This window comes from Megalobrama amblycephala, linkage group LG7, assembly GCF_018812025.1.
Source record: "Megalobrama amblycephala isolate DHTTF-2021 linkage group LG7, ASM1881202v1, whole genome shotgun sequence".
Taxonomy (NCBI): Eukaryota; Metazoa; Chordata; class Actinopteri; order Cypriniformes; family Xenocyprididae; genus Megalobrama; species Megalobrama amblycephala.
Window position 1 is genome coordinate 39,482,904 of NC_063050.1, and position 23,354 is coordinate 39,506,257.

A 23,354-nucleotide genomic window follows, 5' to 3' on the forward strand; every position below is an offset into this window, starting at 1 on the left:
CATGCTGGATGCAGTGCAGACAACATCACTAATTATAATGGCTTGTGTCTGGTGCAAGACACGGTGTAAGCTGAATGAAACCACAGTTGGTTTTGCTAGATTAAATGGTACATAAACAGAGTAGCCTAAAAAAACTAAGAAAAAAAGGTTGGAACTTAAGTCAGAATCCACATTTGCAGGTCAGGCTCTGCCCATTATTATTCTCCGATTACAGTGTTCATCTGGCAAATCATGACAAAATCATGACAAAAGCATGCCTTTTATAATAAAAATAAACTGGACAGATCAAATGGTGCAAAAATAGAATATCAAAATTAAATAAAGTTTAGACTGCATCATTTGCAACTTGAGTCAATATCCATAATTGCAGTTCAGTCTTTGCCCCTTATTCCCCTGATTACAATGTTCTGCCTGTGGCAAATTTGCCTATACAATAAATCAAAACATTTAGAGAATATCCCAGCACACAGTCAAATAAAGACGGAATCTTTATTCTCTGGATGGAATAATTAACTGCAAAGTGAAAGGGCTAGAGAAGTTTGATGCACTTCCCTCAAGATGTGACTCTTAGCTGCAGCCCACTAGTATTGATCTGAACGACTGGCAGTTGTGCTCTCGTGACACTGAGGTGCTTTTCTTTCAAACAAAGATGTTTGCTTGTTAAAAACCTTCAGACAGAAGCTTCAATCTCAAAACCTACTTTTCATAAGAATAAAATGCTGGGGGGAAAAAAAAAGACTCCATCCTGTGTTATTTATGCTGAACTCACACTCCCTTTTAGGAGGGACTAGCTAAAAAAGGATTTGATGGCTAGTTATTTTCTCAAATCTCTATTTTTATTGAATATAATTTTCTTTAAATATAATTGGTCTGAAGAATTCAACATCAATTTAAAAGTAAACACCACAGCTTGTGGCAGTACAAACAGTGTTTGATATATTTTTGTTCTTTTTCTATTTTTTCTTTTCTGAAGTGTACACGTTGGCTTTAGATGAGTGTGGTATCCGAGTAAAACTCCCATAGTCTCTCATCAGCTTTGGGGCATCTGGATTAATTCTCATCTTATTATACCCTGCATTAGCTGGCAGAGTTAACTGATCGCTAATGATATGACTCTGTTGCACTCTCACCCTAGGCACCCTCTGCTAAGCTATTAGCAGCAAGACCAAACCCTACTGGTGGGCAAGGGAGGTGGAAAACAACAGCGAGGCTATTACAGTCTACTTAAACTTGGTCCATTGGCCTTCAACAATGCCAACTGAGCTGACAGTGACTACACAAAGGTCTGGAAAGAGAGGATTGTTGTGAGTAAAAAGAGAGGTGGTGCTTAGAAAATGGAGGCCATCCAAGCCGTCTCAAATGGTGGTAATATTTCTTTGTCTGAGATTTGCAGTTTAATTAATGAGGGCCCGAGGCAAGTTCAAACCTCAGCACTGAGAGAGGAGCATCAAACTAAACAAATGAAGGCAAATGACCAGAATTGTGCCAAGAAGAATAAAAGATGGAAAGCCAGTAGCTGCTGATTGGAATAGTGTTCCAGCAATTTTTTTTTTTTTTTTTTTAATACATAGCAATCAAAACTTTAGTTTTATCACTGTTACACTGTTCTCAATGAATCAGATACTACTCCATTATCTACTATATATATATATATATATATATATATATATATATATTAGAATATATATTATATATATATTTATATTAGAAGATCAAGTTATTCAAATAGCAGCACAAGCATTTAACTAAAGGAAAGTTACTCAAAATTGAAAATGACATTCTCTTAATGTAGAGCTATTCCTTTAAATAATTAATAACTATTGCAATGATCTTAAAAGTCAAACAAAAAAAGAAAAATATACTTAGATGTGCATATGGTTTCAGTAATTCAGTTAATTCAAATATTTAGCCAGATATTTGTCAGAACTCCAGACTAGCATCTCAGCATCACAAAAGAAATTAAAACAGTGTGCAGGATTATATAAGATCTGTGGCACATCAATGCTACACGTCTTTTTTAATGCTTTCAAATTACATGAGACTGTGAAATTTTAATGAAAGACTACAGAAAGAAAAGTTATGAATAGTTGAGCAAGTATTAGTCATTTGCTGTAGCAAAGTCAGTGCTAAGCGTGAATCGTGAAGTAAATCGTGATCCCACATTTAAGTTAACATTTTTAACTGTCTAAATAAAAGCCCTGAGACACAGGGTGGATTAAAATGTATGTGGAAGAAAAATATCATTTAAAAAATAAAACAAATACAATTTGTATTGTATTCAGAAATAAAAGTGATATACTCTAAAAATACTTAGTCTATCAGAAGTGTCACACCCACATAAAGCTTCCTAAAACATTTTTTTGTAAGAAAAAAGTGTTAGTCTAGTTAGTCCCAATAAAGACAGACCTTTAACTGAATTAAACTGAACATTCTGTTATTATCTACACACCCTCATGTTATACTCCAAACTTACACAGAACACTAAATTAAGTATTATAAAAATGTTAAAGCTCTTCTTTTTCATAAAATAAATAAAATAATAATGATAATGTAACGCTTAATTGAGGAATGAAGTAGACTTTACTGATGACTCACAAGAAGTACTCCACATACACAAAACTATAACCGACAAACGACTGAACAGAAGAGGGAGTATAAATACACATAGTAAATGAGGGAACTAAACAGGAACAGCTGGACGAAGACTAACTAATCAGAAACCATAGTAACTAATGAGAACTCATAGAGACATGACAGAAATTAATAAACGGAACATAACTGTGACATATGCCCTCTCTCCAGAAGTGACAGAAAAAGTTAAGGACGAGGGCAGAGGCTTCGGTGGAGGGAGTGGAGCTGGTGACGGATAGTAGCCTGGGATAGGTAGGCACAGGCACCATGTTGGCGCTGATGGTGTGAGGATCTAGGGCGGAGTCCTGACTGAAGGGGTGGATGGAAGCCTGGGACCGATCGGTGGAGGTGGAACCATGGTGAGAGGAGGAACCGACGGAGCAGACAGGCTGGCAGACCTGGGCGACATCAAAGTCTGGGGTTGAGCTGCTTACTCAAGGGACTGAGGCAGCGACGGGGACTCAGATGACCGGGGTGACGATGGGGCTAGTGAGGACGATAAGTAGGTTAGAGGAAGGAAGGAGCCCGATGACGCCATAGGGGTGCAGGGTGTAGGCACAGCTGGAATCGCGGAATTCTGTGGCAGAAGCTGGGCGTTGACCGTCGGAGGCCAACCTGGAGTGACGAGGGAGCCCAGCGGAGTCTCAAGGCAGACGCGCCATGGAGGTGACGAAGGAGCGGTGAGACAAGACGATGGCAATGGGCTGACAGGCCGAGGTGGAGACATGGGCCTGGAGGCCTGAGGTGCTGCTGGGAACAGGAAGTCAGGCAGGGATACAGGCAGAAGAAGGTAATTTCTGGACAGGACTGGCGAGGAAGACGAAGACTTGAAGGTGGGGACTTGATCCGCGCACCACAGATCTATCAGGTCTAGGTCTGCTCCTGGCTCTGAGGTGGACTGACCCGCTTGTGTTGACTCCAGAGCTTTGATGTTATCCGGCTCTGGTTCCTGTAAGATCTCAGTGGGTGCCTCGGGCTTGCTGGCTGTGAGGGAAAAGCCTCTGTTCCGGAGCATCCAGGCCAAGTACCCCAGCCACTTTCGGTTCTTGGGAAGGAGGAGTCGTCGAAGCGCTGGGGAGTCCATTTTCTTTGTCTCATTTTTGAGAGGTCGGTTATTCTGTAACGCTCAAGGAATGCAGAGGGTAAACACTGGATAACACATCAAAATATACTTTACTGGTGACTCACAAGAAGAAGTCCACATACACAAAACAATAACCAATAAAGGACTGAACAGAACAGGGAGTATACACATAGTAAATGAGGGAACTAAACAGGAACAGATGGACAAAGATTAACAAATCTGAAGTCATAGTAACTAACGAGACAAAAATGACTAAAAAAAAAAAAAAAAACTATTTTTTCCCCATTTGGTCATGTCTTATTGCACATAGAGTGAGATAGGAGTGTAAGTGAGTCAGAACTGCCACTGCTGTGCCCTCGAAAGAAAGAAAGAAAGAAAGAAAGAAAGAAAGAAAGAAAGAAAGAAAGACATTCTACTAACTATAAGTAACTTTGCAACTACATGTCAGCTACCAGTCATTAGAGTATTAGTAGACTGTCTGCTTAATATCTGCTAGCACTTTATTTAGATGGTCCCTCAACAGACATTCTACTGACTATAAGTTACTTTGCAAGTACACATCAACTTATTCTACTAATCCTAACCCTAATTTAACAGTCTACTAATAGTCTAATGACAGTTATTTGACATGTACTTGCAAATTAATGAGTTAGTTGACATGTAGTTGCAAAGTTATTTACAGTTAGAATGCCTAAAGTGGGCTATTAAAAAAAAAAAAAAATAAGAATAACCAATTGTTGTTACCGACATCCTTCGAAATATCTTCTTTTATGTTCTGAAGAAAGAAATGCATACAAGTTTGGAACGACATAAGGGTGAGAAAATTTCTTTACAGAAAAGAATGATAAATTACTCGATAAATTAGCATTACCAAAAATGCATTAAGCTCTAACGCATACATATTTTATCCTCAAAGTAAAGCGACAAATGTTTTATCAAAAGTGTGAGTTCTCATTCATCAAAGCCTTGTTACAAGCACACATGTACAAAAAGCTTGCAAAAATGATTAGCTTATAAAAAGTCCCTACTCTCAAGTGTTACTTTGAAGGTGGTCTGACCAACTCCAGCTGAGGAACTTGTGAGAAAGTATATCAACAGGATGCAATTGAACCCTGTCGGTGAGACCATATTATAAGACATTAGCCTTTAATAGACTCTATTAAGTCATTACATGTTCCATTTACTTTAACTGCGTAATTCTGAACTCTAAGAGGAACAGAAACACTGAGACAGAAAGAGGAAGATTTAGAGATGACAGAGTAAAAAACTCGACAAACATTCGTTCACAAAAAGTTCCATACACCAAGGACGTCATAAAGCTAACCCATAACTCATTATGTAGGCTCATTTCAATTGGCTGTTAAGCTCGGTGGTAATGAGCACACTTCGATAAAACAATAATTAGAAGAAAGTGAACTTGATTTATATGTTTCGTGCTTCCGATTTGCAAATTAATGGGGGCGAGAGTGAAGTGAAACGCGTAAAGCGTGTAATAACATATTAATCCCCACAAAATGCTGAAAAAAAATGTTAATGCACACAGGTCAGGGAAGGATGTCGGAATTTTTCTGAAGACAACAACCAGAAATTCATGGTGAGGGAGGAAGAGAGAGATGAAAGATAGTGAAGGAGTCATGATAAATGTTCCGATTATCTGCAGATTTTCACTGTGGCATTACTTCACAATCAATGTGTCTATTTTCTCACGTGAAACAGACTGAAGATTGGGTTGAAATTACAGAAGTGCTGTTTATCTGTCCAATTTCCTGTCTTTTTTTTTTTTTTTTTTACAACATAACTGAGAAAGCAAAAATGTGGATTTATTGGTAAAATTTCAAAACTATGAAATATTATTTATTTATTACTAGGAACATTTACTGTGAAAGGTCAAAGACCCCTTGGTGGACAGGGAGACAAAGCACAGTACTGAATACAGTATGATGCAAGTCTTGCGTAACAAAAATATTTATTTTAAGACAAACACCATGTCCTAACCACAAGCAATGTGTTGTTTCCAGCAACAAGCAATTTGTATGTCCACAACAGATATAACTACTAGATGCAACAATATCAAAAAAAAAAAAAAAAAAAAAAAAAAAAAAAATCACAGCCAATCAGAAAAGTGTGTGGGCGGTGTCTCTCTGCAAGCACACTGTACTCACAATGAAATCAAATCAAATAATCAAATTTGTAAATATTACACCTTTTTAACATGAGTAAAAATACATACTGAGTGACTAAAACAATCTTTGTCATAGGCAAGGCAAGGCTAGTTTATTTATATTTATTTATATTGTATACACAATAGTAATTCAAAGTGCTTTACAGCTTTAAAGGGATTTAGAAAAAAAAAAAAAAAAAAAACATAAAATAAATCAACAAGTGCATAGGTGTAACGGAAGGGATGAAGTCCACTGAAGGTGAGCGTAGTTTTGAACCCAAGTGCAGTTTTATTGAAGTGATCCAAAATACCAAACATGAACAAAAACAAAAACAAAAACTTAGACTTGACTTGACTTGACTTGACTTGACTTGACTTGACTTGACTTGACTTGACTTGACTTGACTATAAACAATAACACTCACCATAGCAGGTTACATAAACAAAGCTAGACAAGAGTACAATAAAACATGAGGGCTATTTATACAAAGGGACTAATGACAAACAAGGAACACCTGTGAACAATGAAGACGATGGACCAATGGAAAGACAGAACTGAAATCGCATGACAAAACCAACCAATCAGAACATGACACATGAGACAGGGGAAGCACATGACATGAACACATGAAGGCAATGGAATCACATGACACAAAACACATGGCAAAACAAAAAAGCATAACAATGAAAACAAACTATAAACTGTGAACATGAAACAATACCAAAACAAGACAAGACATGACAATAGGAAGACATTGATTTAAATTAATTTGACATTGGAAAAGTACCAGAAAGAAGTGTGGCTTTTACCACTTCTACAAGATCTGCTTATAAATGGTTAAACACAGTTTTGGGGAAAAAAAAAATGTGGGAGTGTCAAGGTCTGTCTTAAGATGCTGTAAAGTTTCCTCCAAGATTTTACCATCAACCATCAAAATCAGACTAATTTCTGAAGTCGTGGTCGCTTCTGATCTCAGCGCTAGACGAGGACATGCTGATCGCCTTTCTGTTTTTATTGATCTTCTCAGAAAAAAAAAGAACGCAAACTCATTGTACTTTTTTTTCAGAGAGCAGTTCACTGGGACTTGGTGGGTTTGTTAGTCTCTCTACAGTTGCAAAAAGTGAGCGGGTGTTGTTTAAGTTGCGGTTTATAATGTTCGAAAAGAAGGTCTGTCTAGCTGTGCCTGGTTCCACATAGAAAGCATAAAAGCTGTCTTGTCTTCCACCACATGTGCTCTGCTTTTCTTCATTTTCTTTTCATACTTTGAACTGCTTTTGTGTTTCTCCAAGGTGCTTTAGGTCTGCCAGTCTTCTTCCTGACTTCCACAGGAGCAATGTCAATGAATATCATTCTCAACATTTGAGTCAATAGAATCAAGGAGAAAATCAACAAAATCTGCAGATATGCTTGGTGTCAAAGAAATAGCCTTCATAAATAGCACAGTAGTGTTCTCATTTATGTATTTCTTTTTGACAGAAACAGGCAGGAGAGATCGATATAACAAAAAAAAAAAAAAAAAACACATGAAATAATCAGACAGACGTCCTTAATAACAGTGGATGAAATGTTTAGACCCTTACTGATAAGTAAATCCAGAGGGTGCCCACGATTGTGTGTGGGTCCATGTACATGCTGAGTCAGATCAAAAGTGTTAAGAACAGTTATGAGTTATTTTGCAGTACTGGATTCAGCATTGTCAATGTGAATGTTAAAATCTTCAGCAACAGCAAAACAGTCAAACTCATAGGAGATTACTGATAACAGTTCTGTAAAATTGTCAATGAAGGCTTTTTCGGAGGCCTGTAAATACTGTAATGACCAATAATATGCGTAGAACAACTTTTAACACTATACTCAGACATTCAAAGGACAAGTAATTACAAAATGACACTTGCTTGAATTGATAGACATCATCTCCTTACAGCTCCGAAGACACTTATAAATGTAAAGGTAGGATGGGCTTTTTCAATAAGGACTGTTGCACTGCAACTGTCATCTAGCCTAGCGGATGTTTAAAAGTGCTAACTTAACAGTATCAGTTTTTGTCCCAACAGCAATCTCTGATTGATAGGCAGCAGATTAGATGAGTTTGCTGGACGATTTGAGAAGTCCTTAAGGCTGATTTATATTTCTGCATTGAGTGTATGGCGTAGCTACGACATAGCCATGACGTAGCCTGACGTACACCTCTTCTAAAATGTAACGTGTCAATTCTACGAGGACTGCGAGTGCTGAGACTGGTCTGCTAGAACCCTCTCTCAGGTCAAAAAAAAACGGAGAAGACTGAGCATTTTCAACTTCCATAGGAATGAAAAAATGGGGCGGTCACACTAGACTTTGAACGTGCGAAATTTCTTCGGATGCTGTAACGGTCGTGATATGACGTCACGGTCTACAGCGTCTCTTTTATAAATGTGAATTCAACACACAACTCAAAGTAATACATTCAAAATGTAAAAATATATAACCTACTCGACTTTACTGCAAAAATATAATTCTTTTAATTCAGCCAAGAGGTCATGCCGTGACGAATCGATCTTCTACTGGTCGCAACGTCTTCACGTGATGCGAATTCGCAGGTCAGAGTTCACCAAACTTGAACTTTGGAACGCAGCGAAATGCAAAATTTTTTGCACGAGTTTGCGTTTCCAGTCTGATGCATTCACATGCGTTTGAATGGAAGTCAATGAAAAGAAAAGTGCAGTGTGACCGCACCTTCACTCGCTATGCTCTGTTTCATGGGACACGCGCGGGGCTTGACATTAACACCCGCCAACCTGCAAAATGCGGGTAGATTTCAGCTGTGGCGGGTAAGACAGCCGCTCCCACTAGCCACTTTGGCTAATTTCAGCCTACAGCCAAATGAAAAGTAGCCAAGCTCGTCGTATCACAAAATTACAATTCAGTCACAATTCTTTATCGATTAACTTGTGGTTAGTGAAGGTGGGATAGGCGGAATCACGCTAAATGACACAACAGAAGCGCTCGCGATTCAGTTCTCCTTGCGCCTGAATACACGCACACACAGATGTCAAAATGCATCGTGTGGAGTATCTCACATGAATACAGTCGGCTATGGCTTACGGCTAAGTGGACGTAAACAGGTGGGTAAAAACTGGATATGTGTCAGTATATGACGTAAATGCATTCAGCAGCCCCCAAATAAATTGTCTGTCATTAATGTTAATCAAACATCAAAAAAATGTAAAAATACATGTATACATGTATGCTAAATAAACATATGTATCTGAAAAAAAAAAAAAAAAAAAAATTAAATTACTATCTGTAATTTGCTTCTTTGTTCTTTTTATATAACCTTACAAAAATAACTGTACATACCTGATGTATAGTCTTGATTTGGGTGGTCAATCTGCATTTGTAAGTTTGAAAGGGTTTTAAATCTTGTAAATCAAGTAAAATGACTCAAAATCAAGTAATTTAAGCATGCCAGAGTAAACTTTAATCATATAAAATGTAATTTCCCAACAGCAAAATTGTGGCCAGTGAAAATGCTGAGTGGCTAGTAACTTTGGAAAACCTCTAGCCAAATTGGCTGGTGAGCAAAAAAGTTAATGTCAAGCCCTGGACACGCGCAATCAAGCTGCAACAAAAGTGATTGCCTATTTGACTTCTCTGACAACATACCTGACAAGCTGCTTCTTCTTTTTTGCCTTGATAATCAACATGACCGATGCAGAAGTATAAATCAGACTTCAGAATTTCTATCACTTAAAGGGTTAGTTCACCCAAAAATGAAAATTCTGTGGTTAATTACTCACCCTCATGTCGTTCCACACCCGTAAGAACTTCGTTCATCTATATATAATCAGCAATATAATCACCACTTTCAAGGTCCAGAAAGATACTAAAGACATTGTTAAAAATTAACTCAACCTTAATTTTATGATGTGACGAGAATACTTTGTGTGCGCAAAAACAAAACAAAAATAATGACTTGGTGTCTTTCTGTAGTACCTTTCTGGACCTTGAAAGTGGTGATTATATTGTTGTCTATGGGCGAGTCATACACCTCTCGGATTTCATCAAAAATATCTTAATTTGTGTTCTGAAGATAAACGAAGGTCTTACGGGTGTGGATGGATGAGGGTGAGTAATTAACAGCAGAAATTTAATTTTTGGGTGAACTAACCCTTTAAGAGAAAAGATATAGAGAAAGCTATAGGCACACTGGGTTCACTGGGGCCCTCTTGTTGGGAAGGGTCCACTGATGAACAGCTGAATTTTGCAAGTTTCAAAAAGTTCACTGAAATCCTTCTTAAGGAGTTCTGACTGCTCTTTCCGAATATCATTCTTCCCCACATGAATTCACACAGAGTTCACTGTATGAAATTTATCATTTCCTTTATTTTCAAGATCTGAGGTGAATTATCCATTGTCACTCTCAGCAAGGCTATAAAGGTTATGCAAAATGATATTCAAACTCACATTAAATTAATCAGTACCTGAGATTATCATTGTCATACTTTGTATGTTGTTGTTCTAGCCGTGACGTTGTAGAAACTGTTTCTAAAATAGAATCTCCTGTCGCTCGTTGTGTATTGCAGTCACGGCTGATTAGGACAAAGACCCTGATTAACATGGAAAAGATACCTTTCATCGTGTGTCACAGTGTTGCGTCTGGTTAGGATACAGTGTAAGACATGCTTAGCTTTTAGTTACTGTAGGAAATGGCAATTTTAGATCAAACATTCCTTTTGCAAATACAGAGATTTTTGTATGTACAAGGAGTCCAACAACAGACGGTATGGCCCACACAAAAATCTGATCTTACTTAATCATTGATTAAGTCTGGGATTACATTGATTAAATTTGATCTCATTTAATCATTGATTAAGTCTGGGATTACATGAATAAACAGAAGCAGCTGAGACTAAAGCCTACATTTTTTGAAGAACTGTGACAACTTCTCCTAGCTACTATATATATCTGAACTTTAGCTTCTCGCTTTAGATTATTATTATTTTTTGTGTCTGACCCCTGCAGTAATGCTGAAGACCCTCTGTAGAAGACTTCTGGTTTAGGCCACTGGTTTATAAAAACAGCAGAAAGTTTATACATGGTTACAGCTGTAAATAGAGAAAGATGCCAAAGATTTTACACGATGGTGTAGTTACCAGCAGGGGCTAAGTGAACCATGCTAACTTGCCAAACCTTGACTCCTTAATGGGTCAAGTCCTGGTAATGTTTTCCATTAAAATAAGAAATGGAACTAAAAAGTGACAACACTCCCACTGAAAGCTGAAAGTCTAGTATAAGACGTCACCATGCCTCCATTAACCCAATCCTTTCCCCAATTTTTCTAACGATGAAAGTAGATTTGATCCTGGTGCATTTGCATTAAGCGAGTTCATAAGTGATTGGAAAGCACCCAGCAGCGCTCCATCAAACCAAACTGGGCGGTAAAAGCTCTCAGTTCCCCTCAGTAACCTGCCTACTTGCACTTAAAGTGACTCCATCCATCATAGCGCTACATCATTTCCTGTAGCGATAATGTCGGAGTTTGGAGGAGTGAGAAGCTTCGGGACGTGTTAGTGTCCTATTGGACATCCAATCAGATATCGACTAATGCAGACTGAAGAGATTAGATCAATCTGATTGGCTGATCCACCGGTGATGGATTGGGCGTGTCAGACAGGTCGCGTCCTCTTTCTCATAACAGAGTGTGAATGGGACAGTTTGTCACTGAATATTGAGGATATAAAGCTTGTATGGACAATTAGGAAGTGGGCATTCATTAAGTTCATGTTTTATGACTTTCGTCTATCCTTCTGTGTCTTGTCCCTTTCTTTTTTCTCATGTTCTAGCTCTCCCCCACCCCTCTGTGGTTCTCAGTGTGATTCGCACATTGAATGATAATGTGGTAGATTAAGAAAGCATGCCTTACTTCAGGTCTTGGAATGGTTCAGCTCGAACGTGTGGCGTTTCCACTGAATGACTAAACACAACTCCCTCGTTGCCTAGAGAGATAAAGAGAAAAACAGAGAGAATGGCAAGTCATATGGTTGAATTAGAACCATGTTGAAAAAAAAAAAATACTAAAACAAACACATTTTAAGATACATTGTTGTAAAACTTTGTGAACATCTGAATATTTATAACCATTGTGAACAACTAGTCAGTCTCTAAACAGATTTGACTTTAAAAATGAACAAAGAACTTTTATAATATCATTCAGTACCCTATTTGTTTTAAAGAAATTATTATATTCAGCAAGGATGCATTAAATTGATCAAAAGTGTAATTTGAAATGTCATATATATATATATATATATATATATATATATATATACATACACCAATAAGCAGAGTCAGATAATGTACATATAATATTTCTAACACACGCACATTTGTTTTGCTATCAAAGTGAGGAAATTCCATAGACGTAATGTTTTTTTATTCTATACAAACTGTACATTATATCCCCCTACACTACTCCTACCCCTAAACCTAGCCATCACAGAAAACATTCAGCATTTTTACATTTTTAATAAAACATTAAGTATGATTTTAAATATTATTTAGTTCATATTTTAAATATGAGGACTCATGACTCATTTACGTCGTAATACCAGTGTAATGCCCATGTCATTATACAAACTTTTGTCCTCATAAATCACAAAAATGCGTGTGATAAATTACAAGTGCCGGAACGTTAGACTTGAGTATATTTTCCCAGATCTGTCCCCCATTTCACAGCATAATTTTTCTTGAAAATGTGCTTGTTAAGTGAATTCTCATACGTATAAAAGTAAGCTGTTCTTCCTTGCTTGTTTTTTTTTTGTTTTTTTTTGTTTTTTGGTCTGTCCTACTTCATTTTATTCCTCTTCGTTTTCCCCACAATCATGTTTAAAGGTAGTCTGGCTATCACCAGACCAAGCTCAATTTAAAATTGAACATTGGTCTGGGGAGTTTGCTATGTATTTCCTACTGCACAAGAGGCATGATCAACGAGCATTAGTCACGCAATTGAATAGTCCTTCAACCAATCAGATCAACGATCCGGGTGACGTACTTTGCAGAGCGATGCGAAAACTCCAGACAGGTTTACCATGTGTCTCAATCAGCTCCCTAGTTCAGTAGTCAGGGCACTGATCAGGGAATCAGCCACATTCACTTTCATGATATACTGATTCACGACCTAGGGAACTAGGGAGCTGATTGAGACACAGGGTTAGTTTGTATTGGTTTGTAGCATTGATCCGCGGTTTGCAGAAGCAGCAATGGGATCGAGTGATTTTTGCAGGTTGTGCAAAAAAAACATGAAAGTGATCGGTATTTACATCCACTCGAGCGATTTGCTTGCTAAACTAAAGAAGTCATTCAGCATCGTCGAGAGGTTAAAAGGCGACTCTGATACTGTTCTGGTTCAGTGTAAATGAACGCAGAATATAGCCGCCCTAAACTACTACGTCATTGTCATGACAACTAAAAAGAATTCCAGTCAGCTCAGGCGGCGCGAGATTCAAGAAGCAGGGAGACGAAATATATAGAGCAAATAATAAAAATATTGTCTACCATCAAGGGGCATTGAAGTAAAAGAGTCCTGTACTCACATCGTGAAGCAAAATAACAGCAGAGAATCTGTGTGTCATTAATCGCCGTTTGTAATCTTCCTATGAAGAGACTGTTGGATCAACGCTCTGCTACATTTCTCTCAGATAAGGTAAATGCTTAACACAATCGGCGTCACTGTGATTGTGCATTGTTATTTTGGAGTGACGGTCGTGCGAGAGACGGGTAGATCAGATAGAGTTTGAAAGCTGCTTGCCGTCGCTTCTCTATCGTCATCGTGATATACCCGCCAATAGCGAGCAAGGTGGATAAGCCAGTCTGTGATTGGTTCCCGTAAAAGTGTAACAGCGTAGCAGAAATGAATGCACGGGTTTCCAGACTGAGTTGCCGAGCGAAATCAAATCGCCGGCAGATCAGGCTGGGTTTACCCAGACTAGTTTAAAGGCACAGTTCACCCAAAATGAAAATTCTGTCATTCATTTACCCATTTTAAACACATATTGTTTTCTTTCTTACGTGAACACATACACACACACACACACACACACAAACTAATTTTGTATTCCACAGAATAAAGTAATAATTTTGAATGACATGATGATTAAATGATGACAGAAATTTATTTTTGAGTGAAATATTCCTTTAACACTTTACTCTCTTTCTGTTCACTTCCTCTCCCCAGGGCAGTTTTTCTTTCTGACACATTTTAGCCTTTCATTCTCTGAAGAACCACTGTATTCCATGTATGCATGCTCTGTCTATCTCTCTCTTTCTCTCCCTCTCTCTCTACCACTATTTCTATCCCTTGATCCCTCTCTCTACCCATGTCTTTTTGTGAAAAAAGTTAATGGACAGATCTGCCCAATTACTGAGCATGTGCCCTCTTTGTCCCTGACCTCTAGCTATTCCACTTGACCTCCCAGCATGCACTTTCAGAACAGAGAAAAAGAATAAGAGAAAGAGGGGCCTGCATGAGAGAAATCTATTTGAAACAATCTATTTGCATTTCAATGTAAAGGCAGTTTACTAGTACATACAGTGCACACAAATATTTAAAAATTGGCTCAAAAAATGGATGGTGTATAAAAAGCTGTATTAAATTTAAAAACTTTTAAATGTTTTGTGTTATATTTTCTAATAACTAAAAAATATATTTTTTTAAATTCAGTGCGCTAAATGACACAACAGCTGAAGTCTTCCAATTTGATCGACACTTTCTGCGGGTTACATCATTACACCAGTAGGTAAATGAGTCATTTCCTTTCAAATTGCGCTGAAACTCAGGTTATCATAGTTCTGAACCCTGCTTTTATCCCCGGGTAAAGGAATGTTACACACTTGTAATTAAAAAGTGGGGTTAACACCTCTTTTTACCCGAGTTTATAAAACCCTTCTCAATAGCAGAGTTGGTACCACTGTTGGGGTGTTAAACTTGCATTGCGGCGCCAAACATGTGCCATGTGAAATGATGCAGTGTTAGAATGTTACGGCAAGATGCCTAGAAACAGACAACCAATCGTGTGCCTTATATTCACATGGTTTGAACAGTCACTAAAAATAAAGCGCATTGTATATAAACAGTCATTTCAGTGTTTGATTGGAAAAAAATATTGACGGAAATCATGTCAATTGGAGCAAAGAAGAGAATGTTTCATTCTAACCTTTATAGACTGAAAAGTCCATTCAGAAAACAATTTGATAGTACAGTCAGCAATAGAATCTTTATGTAAACCGGTCATGTGTGGTATTCGTCCAATCAGTGACACTGTCACTGCAAATATGCAAATAAGGACGTTAACCAAGGGTTAACATGAAACATCAGCTTATGAATACCCATGGTTAATTGTTAATCCCCGGTTAAATTATGAGCATCGGGATTCGGTTTTCAAGATTCAGTTTACCCAGGGTTAAATATTTCAAGTATGAAAAGCCCTACTGAATCATTATTTCAAGTGATTTATTAAAAACACTGAATATTCAGGAACTAAATAATTAAGTGAGTCATTAGATCTTTCACTCAACCAATTCGTTCAAAACACTAATTCATTCAGCCACTGCTTTTACTGGTGTGTTTCTTGCACAAGAGTTTCGCTTTGGCTTTGTTTTACAAAACAAACTATTTTCGTTGTCACAGCGAAAACAGACAAAGAAACTGGCAATACTGTATCTAAAATGTAAGCTATTCTATAGGTATAATATTTACATGGACAATTTTTTACATTAATCAGAATGAATCCAGACTGATTTCTATTTATGAAAGCTCTCTTTATATAAACACTATACAATTCAATTTGCATATTCATTTGCATGTACATTACAAACAAAACTTCAGTGCATGCACAGTGCCGCGTTTGGGAAAATCATTGCGATAATGTAACTGGAGCAACCACAAGTATAATTGTTGATTTTGCCTTGATGACGCAGGAAAGTATTTTTGAATCAGATTGAGAAGAGTCGGATTCAAGTGTTTACATGCTTATATTTTCCTATTGATCTGATTATTTTTAGGTCTACAATCTGATCTAAATTTAATTCAGATCGAGCATAATTGGATCAACTGAAGTGTTCATATGAAGACTTTTCAATCCGATTTAGCTATCAATCAATTATTTGGATGCATGTAAACATAGCACCTGTTAACTTTATTGAACTGTTGTATAAAAGCAATATCACACGTTCTGAGTGACTCATCTCTCTCTCACACCTACTGCTCAGCAGGTTTAGTGGACTAATGATGCCTGGCTGTATTCCTTGACAGCTGCAATTTTCTATTTTCACATCAGACAGGTGCCAGTAAGAGACCAAAAACAACCTGGCTCTGATGCAACAGTTAGAAGTTACTTATATTAAAAGAACTAAATGCATAGGAATGAGGGTTTTTTTTTTTTTTTTTTTTTTTTTTTTTTTTGAAAATCATTTTACTGTTAACAAACAGGTAAAATAAAGAGGCTGGACTGCAACATATCAAAAACAGAAATGGGTGTCTATCAACTGAAAGCACATTACCATAATGCTGCAGACAGCTCCACTGGTTATAATGGGATTGAGCTTGTTTTACATGTCAGGCATCTGGTGTAGATACGTGCAAACAAACTTCTCTGACAGATGTGTGCGTGCAGGTTTTAGATGTGCAATTACATGTCTTTTAGGTCTGTAATAAACCATGTGGGGGAAAAAAATGTATATTAGACTAACAATCCTTGGGAGAACTACATAACATTAGAGGCAAATGTTAAGTGAAAACTGATCGATGGGCCAAATTTAAGGACAAATTATAACACAGGTAGTTTGAGATACAGTGGGTACGGAAAGTATTCAGACCCCCTTAAATTTTTCACTCTTTGTTATATTGCAGCCATTTGCTAAAATCATTTAAGTTCATTTGTTTCCTCATGAATGTACACACAGCACCCCATATTGACAGAAAAACACAGAATTGTTGACATTTTTGCAGATTTATTAAAAAAAGAAAAACTGAAATATCACATGGTCCTAAGTATTCAGACCCTTTGCTGTGACACTCATATATTTAACTCAGGTACTGTCCATTTCTTCTGATCATCCTTGAGATGGTTCTACACCTTCATTTGAGTCCAGCTGTGTTTGATTATACTGATTGGACTTGATTAGGAAAGCCACACACCTGTCTATATAAGACCTTACAGCTCACAGTGCATGTCAGAGCAAATGAGAATCATGAGGTCAAAGGAACTGCCTGAAGAGCTCAGAGACAGAATTGTGGCAAGGCACAGATCTGGCCAAGGTTACAAAAAAAATTCTGCTGCACTTAAGGTTCCTAAGAGCACAGTGCCCTCCATAATCCTTAAATGGAAGACGTTTGGGACGACCAGAACCCTTCCTAGAGCTGGCCGTCTGGCCAAACTGAGCTATCGGGGGAGAAGAGCCTTGGTGAGAGAGGTGAAGAACAACCCAAAGATCACTGTGGCTGAGCTCCAGAGATGCAGTCGGGAGATGGGAGAAAGTTGTAGAAAGTCAACCATCACTGCAGCCCTCCACCAGTCGGGGCTTTATGGCAGAGTGGCCCGACGGAAGCCTCTCCTCAGTGCAAGACACATGAAAGCCTGCATGGAGTTTGCCAAGATGGTGAAAAATAAGATTCTCTGGTCTGATGAGACCAAGATAGAACTTTTTGGCCTTAATTCTAAGCGGTATGTGTGGAGAAAACCAGGCACTGCTCATCACCTGTCCAATACAGTCCCAATAGTGAAGCATGGTGGTGGCAGCATCATGCTGTGGGGGTGTTTTTCAGCTGCAGGGACAGGACGACTGGTTGCAATCGAGGGAAAGATGAATGCGGCCAAGTACAGGGATATCCTGGACGAAAACAGCTAAAATAACGAAGGAGTGGCTTCACAACAACTCCATGACTGTTCTTGAATGTCCCAGTCAGAGCCCTGACTTAAACCCAATTGAGCATCTCTGGAGAGACCTAAAAATGGCTGTCCACCAACGTTTACCATCCAACCTGACAGAACTGGATAGGATCTGCAAGGAGGAATGGCAGAGGATCCCCAAATCCAGGTGTGAAAAACTTGTTGCATCTTTCCCAAAAAGACTCATGGCTGTATTAGATCAAAAGGGTGCTTCTACTAAATACTGAGCAAAGGGTCTGAATACTTAGGACCATGTGATATTTCAGTTTTTCTTTTTTAATAAATCTGCAAAAATGCAACAATTCTGTGTTTTTCTGTCAATATGGGGTGCTGCGTGTACATTAATGAGGAAAAAAATGAACTTAAATGATTTTAGCAAATGGCTGCAATATAACAAAGAGCGAAAAATTTAAGGGGGTCTGAATACTTTCCGTACCCACTTTATATGTTCTTGTACAGGGATCATGGGTGAATGTTGGATGAATACAGTATGTGAGTGTGCATGTGTATGTGATACCTGTGACCCTCAGTTTATCTGTGCCAATACTGATCTCCTCTTCATCAGCAGAAAAGAGAACTCTCTCGCCATCACTACTTCTCACCTCAAACCGCTGACACTGGGCTTCTACCATCTCTGAGCCTACAGAAAATGAAAAAAAAAAAAGAATAAGGCCTTGAGAAACAAGAAGATAACATACATCTCAACCTTTGCAGCCCACTTAAACCTCATACAATCAGGAATGGTCTTCTTGTACTGGACATGGAGTGCTAAAAAGTAACCTAAGATGGTGGATAATAATAATAATAATAATAATAATAATTCATATTTTATTTAATATATTTTAGTTTTTTTATTTTATTTGTATTTTATTCAGTGCTGTATACATAAATAAATACAAGCTTTATTTGAATTAAATGTCTATTCCAGTTATAATGCTTCCTTAGAAAACAGCTGCCAACAGCTGACAATGACAAAAAGGCAGCTCACTAGGTTTCTGAACAGAGTTAATATTAGAGCAGCTGCTCTTCATTTCCAGGGTGTTTAAAGACTTACTTAAGTGTCAAAGTACAGACGCATTTGTACAATACACTTACAGTAATTACTCTTGAGTAAAAATTTGTACCAAACAGAAATGCTAATCATTCTTTCAGTCCATTTGCCTGATGAAGTCCTTGACCACAAGACCAAAAAAATCTGCCATGAAACACATTTTATTCTGGCCAGCAAGTTTTATGCAGCAATTCATTTTGCACATAAAATGGCATATATGAAAAGAACCTTTTCACTTGTTCAGACTTAACTGAATTTTGTCATCATTTGTTGTGAAAGAAAAAAAAAAAAAAATCCAATTTACGGCACATGGAAAGGGTCTCAAACATGACATTATCCAGGGAAAAATCAGATTTTTTTTCTGGATACATTGTAACCAGAAAGCCTTCTTATTTTTATGAATTAGAGAAAGAACATTTTTTATTTGTCTCATGCAGGGGGCTGACGCAAAAGATGCAAATGAAACTGCCCCAAACACACAATGCAATGACTTCACTATTATTCATCACAGCTATCATATCTTCCATGACCTAGGTGACTTTGGAGAGCAAACTTGGCTTTGTTTGCTTGCCCGCATTGTACGTGTATGACAGAAAGTAAACTTCTTTTTTTTCCTTAAGCCCACTCTCTCCTTTCTGTCACCCTCTATTGTTTTCTAGCCCTCTTCATGCATTCATTGCCTGTACTCTCTTTTTTTTTTTTTTCAGTGTTTGTACTATAAAGACAGCCTGCCCTTTCTCCAAGCACTCTATGGCAAAGATATCAGTCCATTTAAGCCTATAACAATGCAAATTTTGGAATTTAATTTAGCCAACATTTCCTACATGTCTTCCTTTATATTTACCAGTTTACACCTTATTGGAAAGATACACTGTTCAACATAGAGTTTTGATATATGGGACAACACATGACTCAGAACATCATCCAGCCAATAGTTCTATTTGATCTATTTAATCAATCTACTGACCTAATAATAATTTGAGTTTCTCAATTTTTATTTTTTTTTTTATTATCAAAAATTATAATCTGTCCTCAGACTAAACCTCAGTACTTCATATTCACATTAAATTCATCATTAAAGGCATAGTTCACCCAAAAAAATAAAATTCTGTCATCATTTACTCACCCTCAAGTAGTTCCAAACGTTTATGAAATTCTTTGTTCTACTGAACTCAAAGGAAGATATCTGGATCAATGTCAGTAACCAAACGGATCAGTGTCTCATAGTAGCCGCTGAGCTAACGCAGAGTAGCACTATAACAACTTTCAACACACAAATGTATCTAATATGATGAAACAGCACTGCTTTACCCCACATACATTTGAAGGGAAGAAGTGGAAGTGGCGTCTACGGCATAATAAAAGTTCCACTGCTCTCGAGACTTGTCGCAGTTGTCTTTCATTAACAATCTCTGGTTAACAATCTGGTTCATACTACAGTAACGTTCATAATCTCAGCCATGGACATGATTTCTGCTCGAGTCCCATCCTGATTCTTTTCCACCGGCTGTAGATGTGAAGACAACACCTCCCATGATTCTGCAAAATCGAGGCGTCATCGAGCTTTGCCTTTGTTTTGAATAAGTGACCTCTAATGGCGAAAATAGTGTGCCTTTAACCTTTAAAAATGTACATAGTGTGCCTTTAAAAAGATTTCACAGCTGTATCCCCACTGTCAGATATTTATGAAAACAAGAAATTAGTAGGCCTTCACCCTGCAGGTTGTCTTTTTCATATTTAAAAGATTAGTTCACTTCAGAATTAAAATTTCCTGATAATTTATTCACCCCATGGCATCCAAAATGTGACCTGCAATGAGTCACAGTGACCCAAATTTCAAAATAGAGATATTGGCATCGATAGAAAGATGAGACAATAAGCTTTAAAATGATATCCTAGTCAAAGTCATACCTTGAATGGTTTTAAAGATATACCCATGTGAATTATGGTCGTCTGCCCTCTTTTTCCAATTGAAAACCTGAGAAAATCGCTTTTAAATTTTTTTGCCCGTTTTTTGTTGATATCTTTCAAAATCCATTGCATTTAAAGGGATAAACCATTTATTTTACAGCTTAATTTGACCAAAGACATTTTTATATATATAAATGCTATTAAACCAGGCTGGTAGTGAATTGTTATGACCACAGGCGATGCACGTGTGCATGAGCCGAACGCGTCTTTCCGCGCTCATGGCCAAAGGAGTTTCTTTAAAAGGCTTGCGGGAAATGAAGTATACCCGGGCCTTAACCGCTCTAAATTGTAATCGACTGGAGCTCACATCGGGAGAAATGGGAACACGGGGGCACCGCGATGCGACCGCAAAGGGCACTTTCACTTTCACGATCAAAGTGCATGCCACTGATAAGCATTGTAAATGCAGTATTACAGTATACACATACCAATTAAACGCGCAGGTCTCCTCTCGTGCGTCCTCCTCACTGGACTTTCGTTTTGCTTTCATATATCTCTTTTATAGATGCCATCAATGCTTTTACCTTTCTAGATGTAATTACCGAAATCAAAACATAAGTACATTAGTACATAAACTATAAATCCTCACGAAAACTTCAGTCTGAAGGACTGTCTGAAGCGCTAGTCTGACGGCTGGACCAATCGCGTCACTGTTGCCAACTATTTTCAAAGGAAAGTAGCTAAAGCCTGCCCAAAAAGTCGCTAAATGTCGCTAGATGACGTCATGGGTAAATTAGCATATTCGTGACGTCATCACGCCGGTTGCATTCTGCCTGCCTAATGTGTTTTCTCTCCTAATCCGTGCTCACATAGCCTACTGTATTTTAATACAATATAATATAATATAGCCGAATGTCAAATAAAGCTGTTCTCATATATATATATATATATATATATATATATATATATATATATATATATGCCTATATAATTTTTTATTTTTTTTGTCCGGCAACAAAACGCGTATGATATAATGAATGACATTTTTATACATTTGTAAATTACATGAATTCAGAGAGTTCGGAAACTGGATGAACTAAAGCTCTGTGATAGTGAGTAAAATAAGTGATAATAAGCACACGAGAAAAATGGAAATTAAAACCATCAAACTAAATTCTTTAAATATAAAACAAAGGAGAATCAGAAATAGTGTTTGGTCCGTGGCAACACTGTGTGCTCGTATGTACTCGCTCATTCACATCTGTCAGATGCCGTGCACTCAACGGTGCTGCTGCTCCTCTCAGCCACTCAATGACGGCAGCGGGAAAGCAAGACCTCGCGCTCACAGGACAGTGCTGGTGACATTTGAAAAGTTACTGAGGTTTGTCCAAAAAGTCGCTAGATTTGTCGCTAGGCGCTTTTTTGAAAAATTGTCGCTAAAGGGGTCTGAAAAGTCGCTAAATCTAGCGACAAAGTCGCTAAGTTGGCAACAATGAATCGCGTGCCTGTCAGTTGAAACGGGGCTTCCCATTGATAAAAATCAACGTTTATGTCAGTGTGTTTACATTTCTAAGCTTTTTGATTGGTTCTATACAACGTGTAACACCATATTTGGAGAGCAGAGACGTTTCAAGGGATACCGGGAAATGCTCATAAGTGACAAGAGGAGTTCCATGTCAAATTTAATAGCCATTTAAATACCTTTACTCAATTATCTGGACTACGAAACTTTGGGAGATTATTTTTGAAAGTATGTTCTTTGAAATTAGCTTAAATTTTTTATTTTTTCATTGGGGGTGGGGGGGGGTGTATTAGTTCTGTTCATACCCTGAGATAAAATCCTGCAGGCGCAGGACGGAAGGCGGAAGTACCGCGGTAGGGTGAAAAACTCCATCTAATTTTCTCTCCATTTTCGTTGTTTTACCTTTTTTTTTTTTTTTTTTTGTAAAGGGCATTAAGTTTAATCTTTGCACGTTCGCTTTGTAGACACTAAATCTGTACTTTCTCCCATGTCATTTTTATTTATTTATTTATTTTTTTGAAAATGACCGATACTTTCACTATACAAGACCCTTAGTCCTCTTCTGGGATCGTGTAGAGCACTTTGAAGCTGCATGAAACGGCCTATAGACCTTATGTAGCCCCACCCCTTTTCAGCGCTGCGCTCATTGTCTTTTGACTTCCGGCTTGTATTTCCACAGCGATTTTGTATTTATGAATGAACTGCTCATTTTAAAATCTTCCCGGTCTACTGACATTTGTTAAGACATCTGCTTTAAACATAACAATGCTCGTGATAACTTTCATTGACTCTACAACAGGTAAATCCACTTCACCAGTTAATTATTCTTATTCTTATTTCCATAGAAATATACAGGGCTACCGCAAAACCGGAAGTTCAAAGACAATATTCTAAAGATGGCGGCGCGCTTGTTTCTCTGGAAAATAAGGTCTATAGAGGATGCATATACCCCCCTCCCCCACCCCAAACGATTTCATTGTCCATCGCGATGTTAGACACTGTAGACATTGTCCGATGCTAATTTGGTAGGTATCGCCCAGAACTACCTTCAAACCGTTGAACCCCT

General features: G+C 37.8%; 1 protein-coding gene across 3 annotated transcripts in view; it reads right to left on the minus strand.

Moving 5' to 3' along the window:
• Nucleotides 1-23,354, minus strand: part of LOC125272534 (zeta-sarcoglycan) — a 364,989-nt gene that overhangs the window by 46,515 nt on the left and 295,120 nt on the right. For all 3 annotated transcript variants that reach the window (XR_007185871.1, XM_048197425.1, XM_048197424.1), the window contains exons 5-6: nucleotides 18,322-18,444; nucleotides 11,783-11,855 (exon numbers count right to left, since the gene is read on the minus strand). Coding sequence is in view for 2 of the 3 variants with exons in the window: in XM_048197425.1 (XP_048053382.1) it covers nucleotides 11,783-11,855; nucleotides 18,322-18,444 (196 nt within the window). In the remaining variant the exon portion in view is untranslated. The remainder of the gene's footprint in view (nucleotides 1-11,782; nucleotides 11,856-18,321; nucleotides 18,445-23,354) is intronic.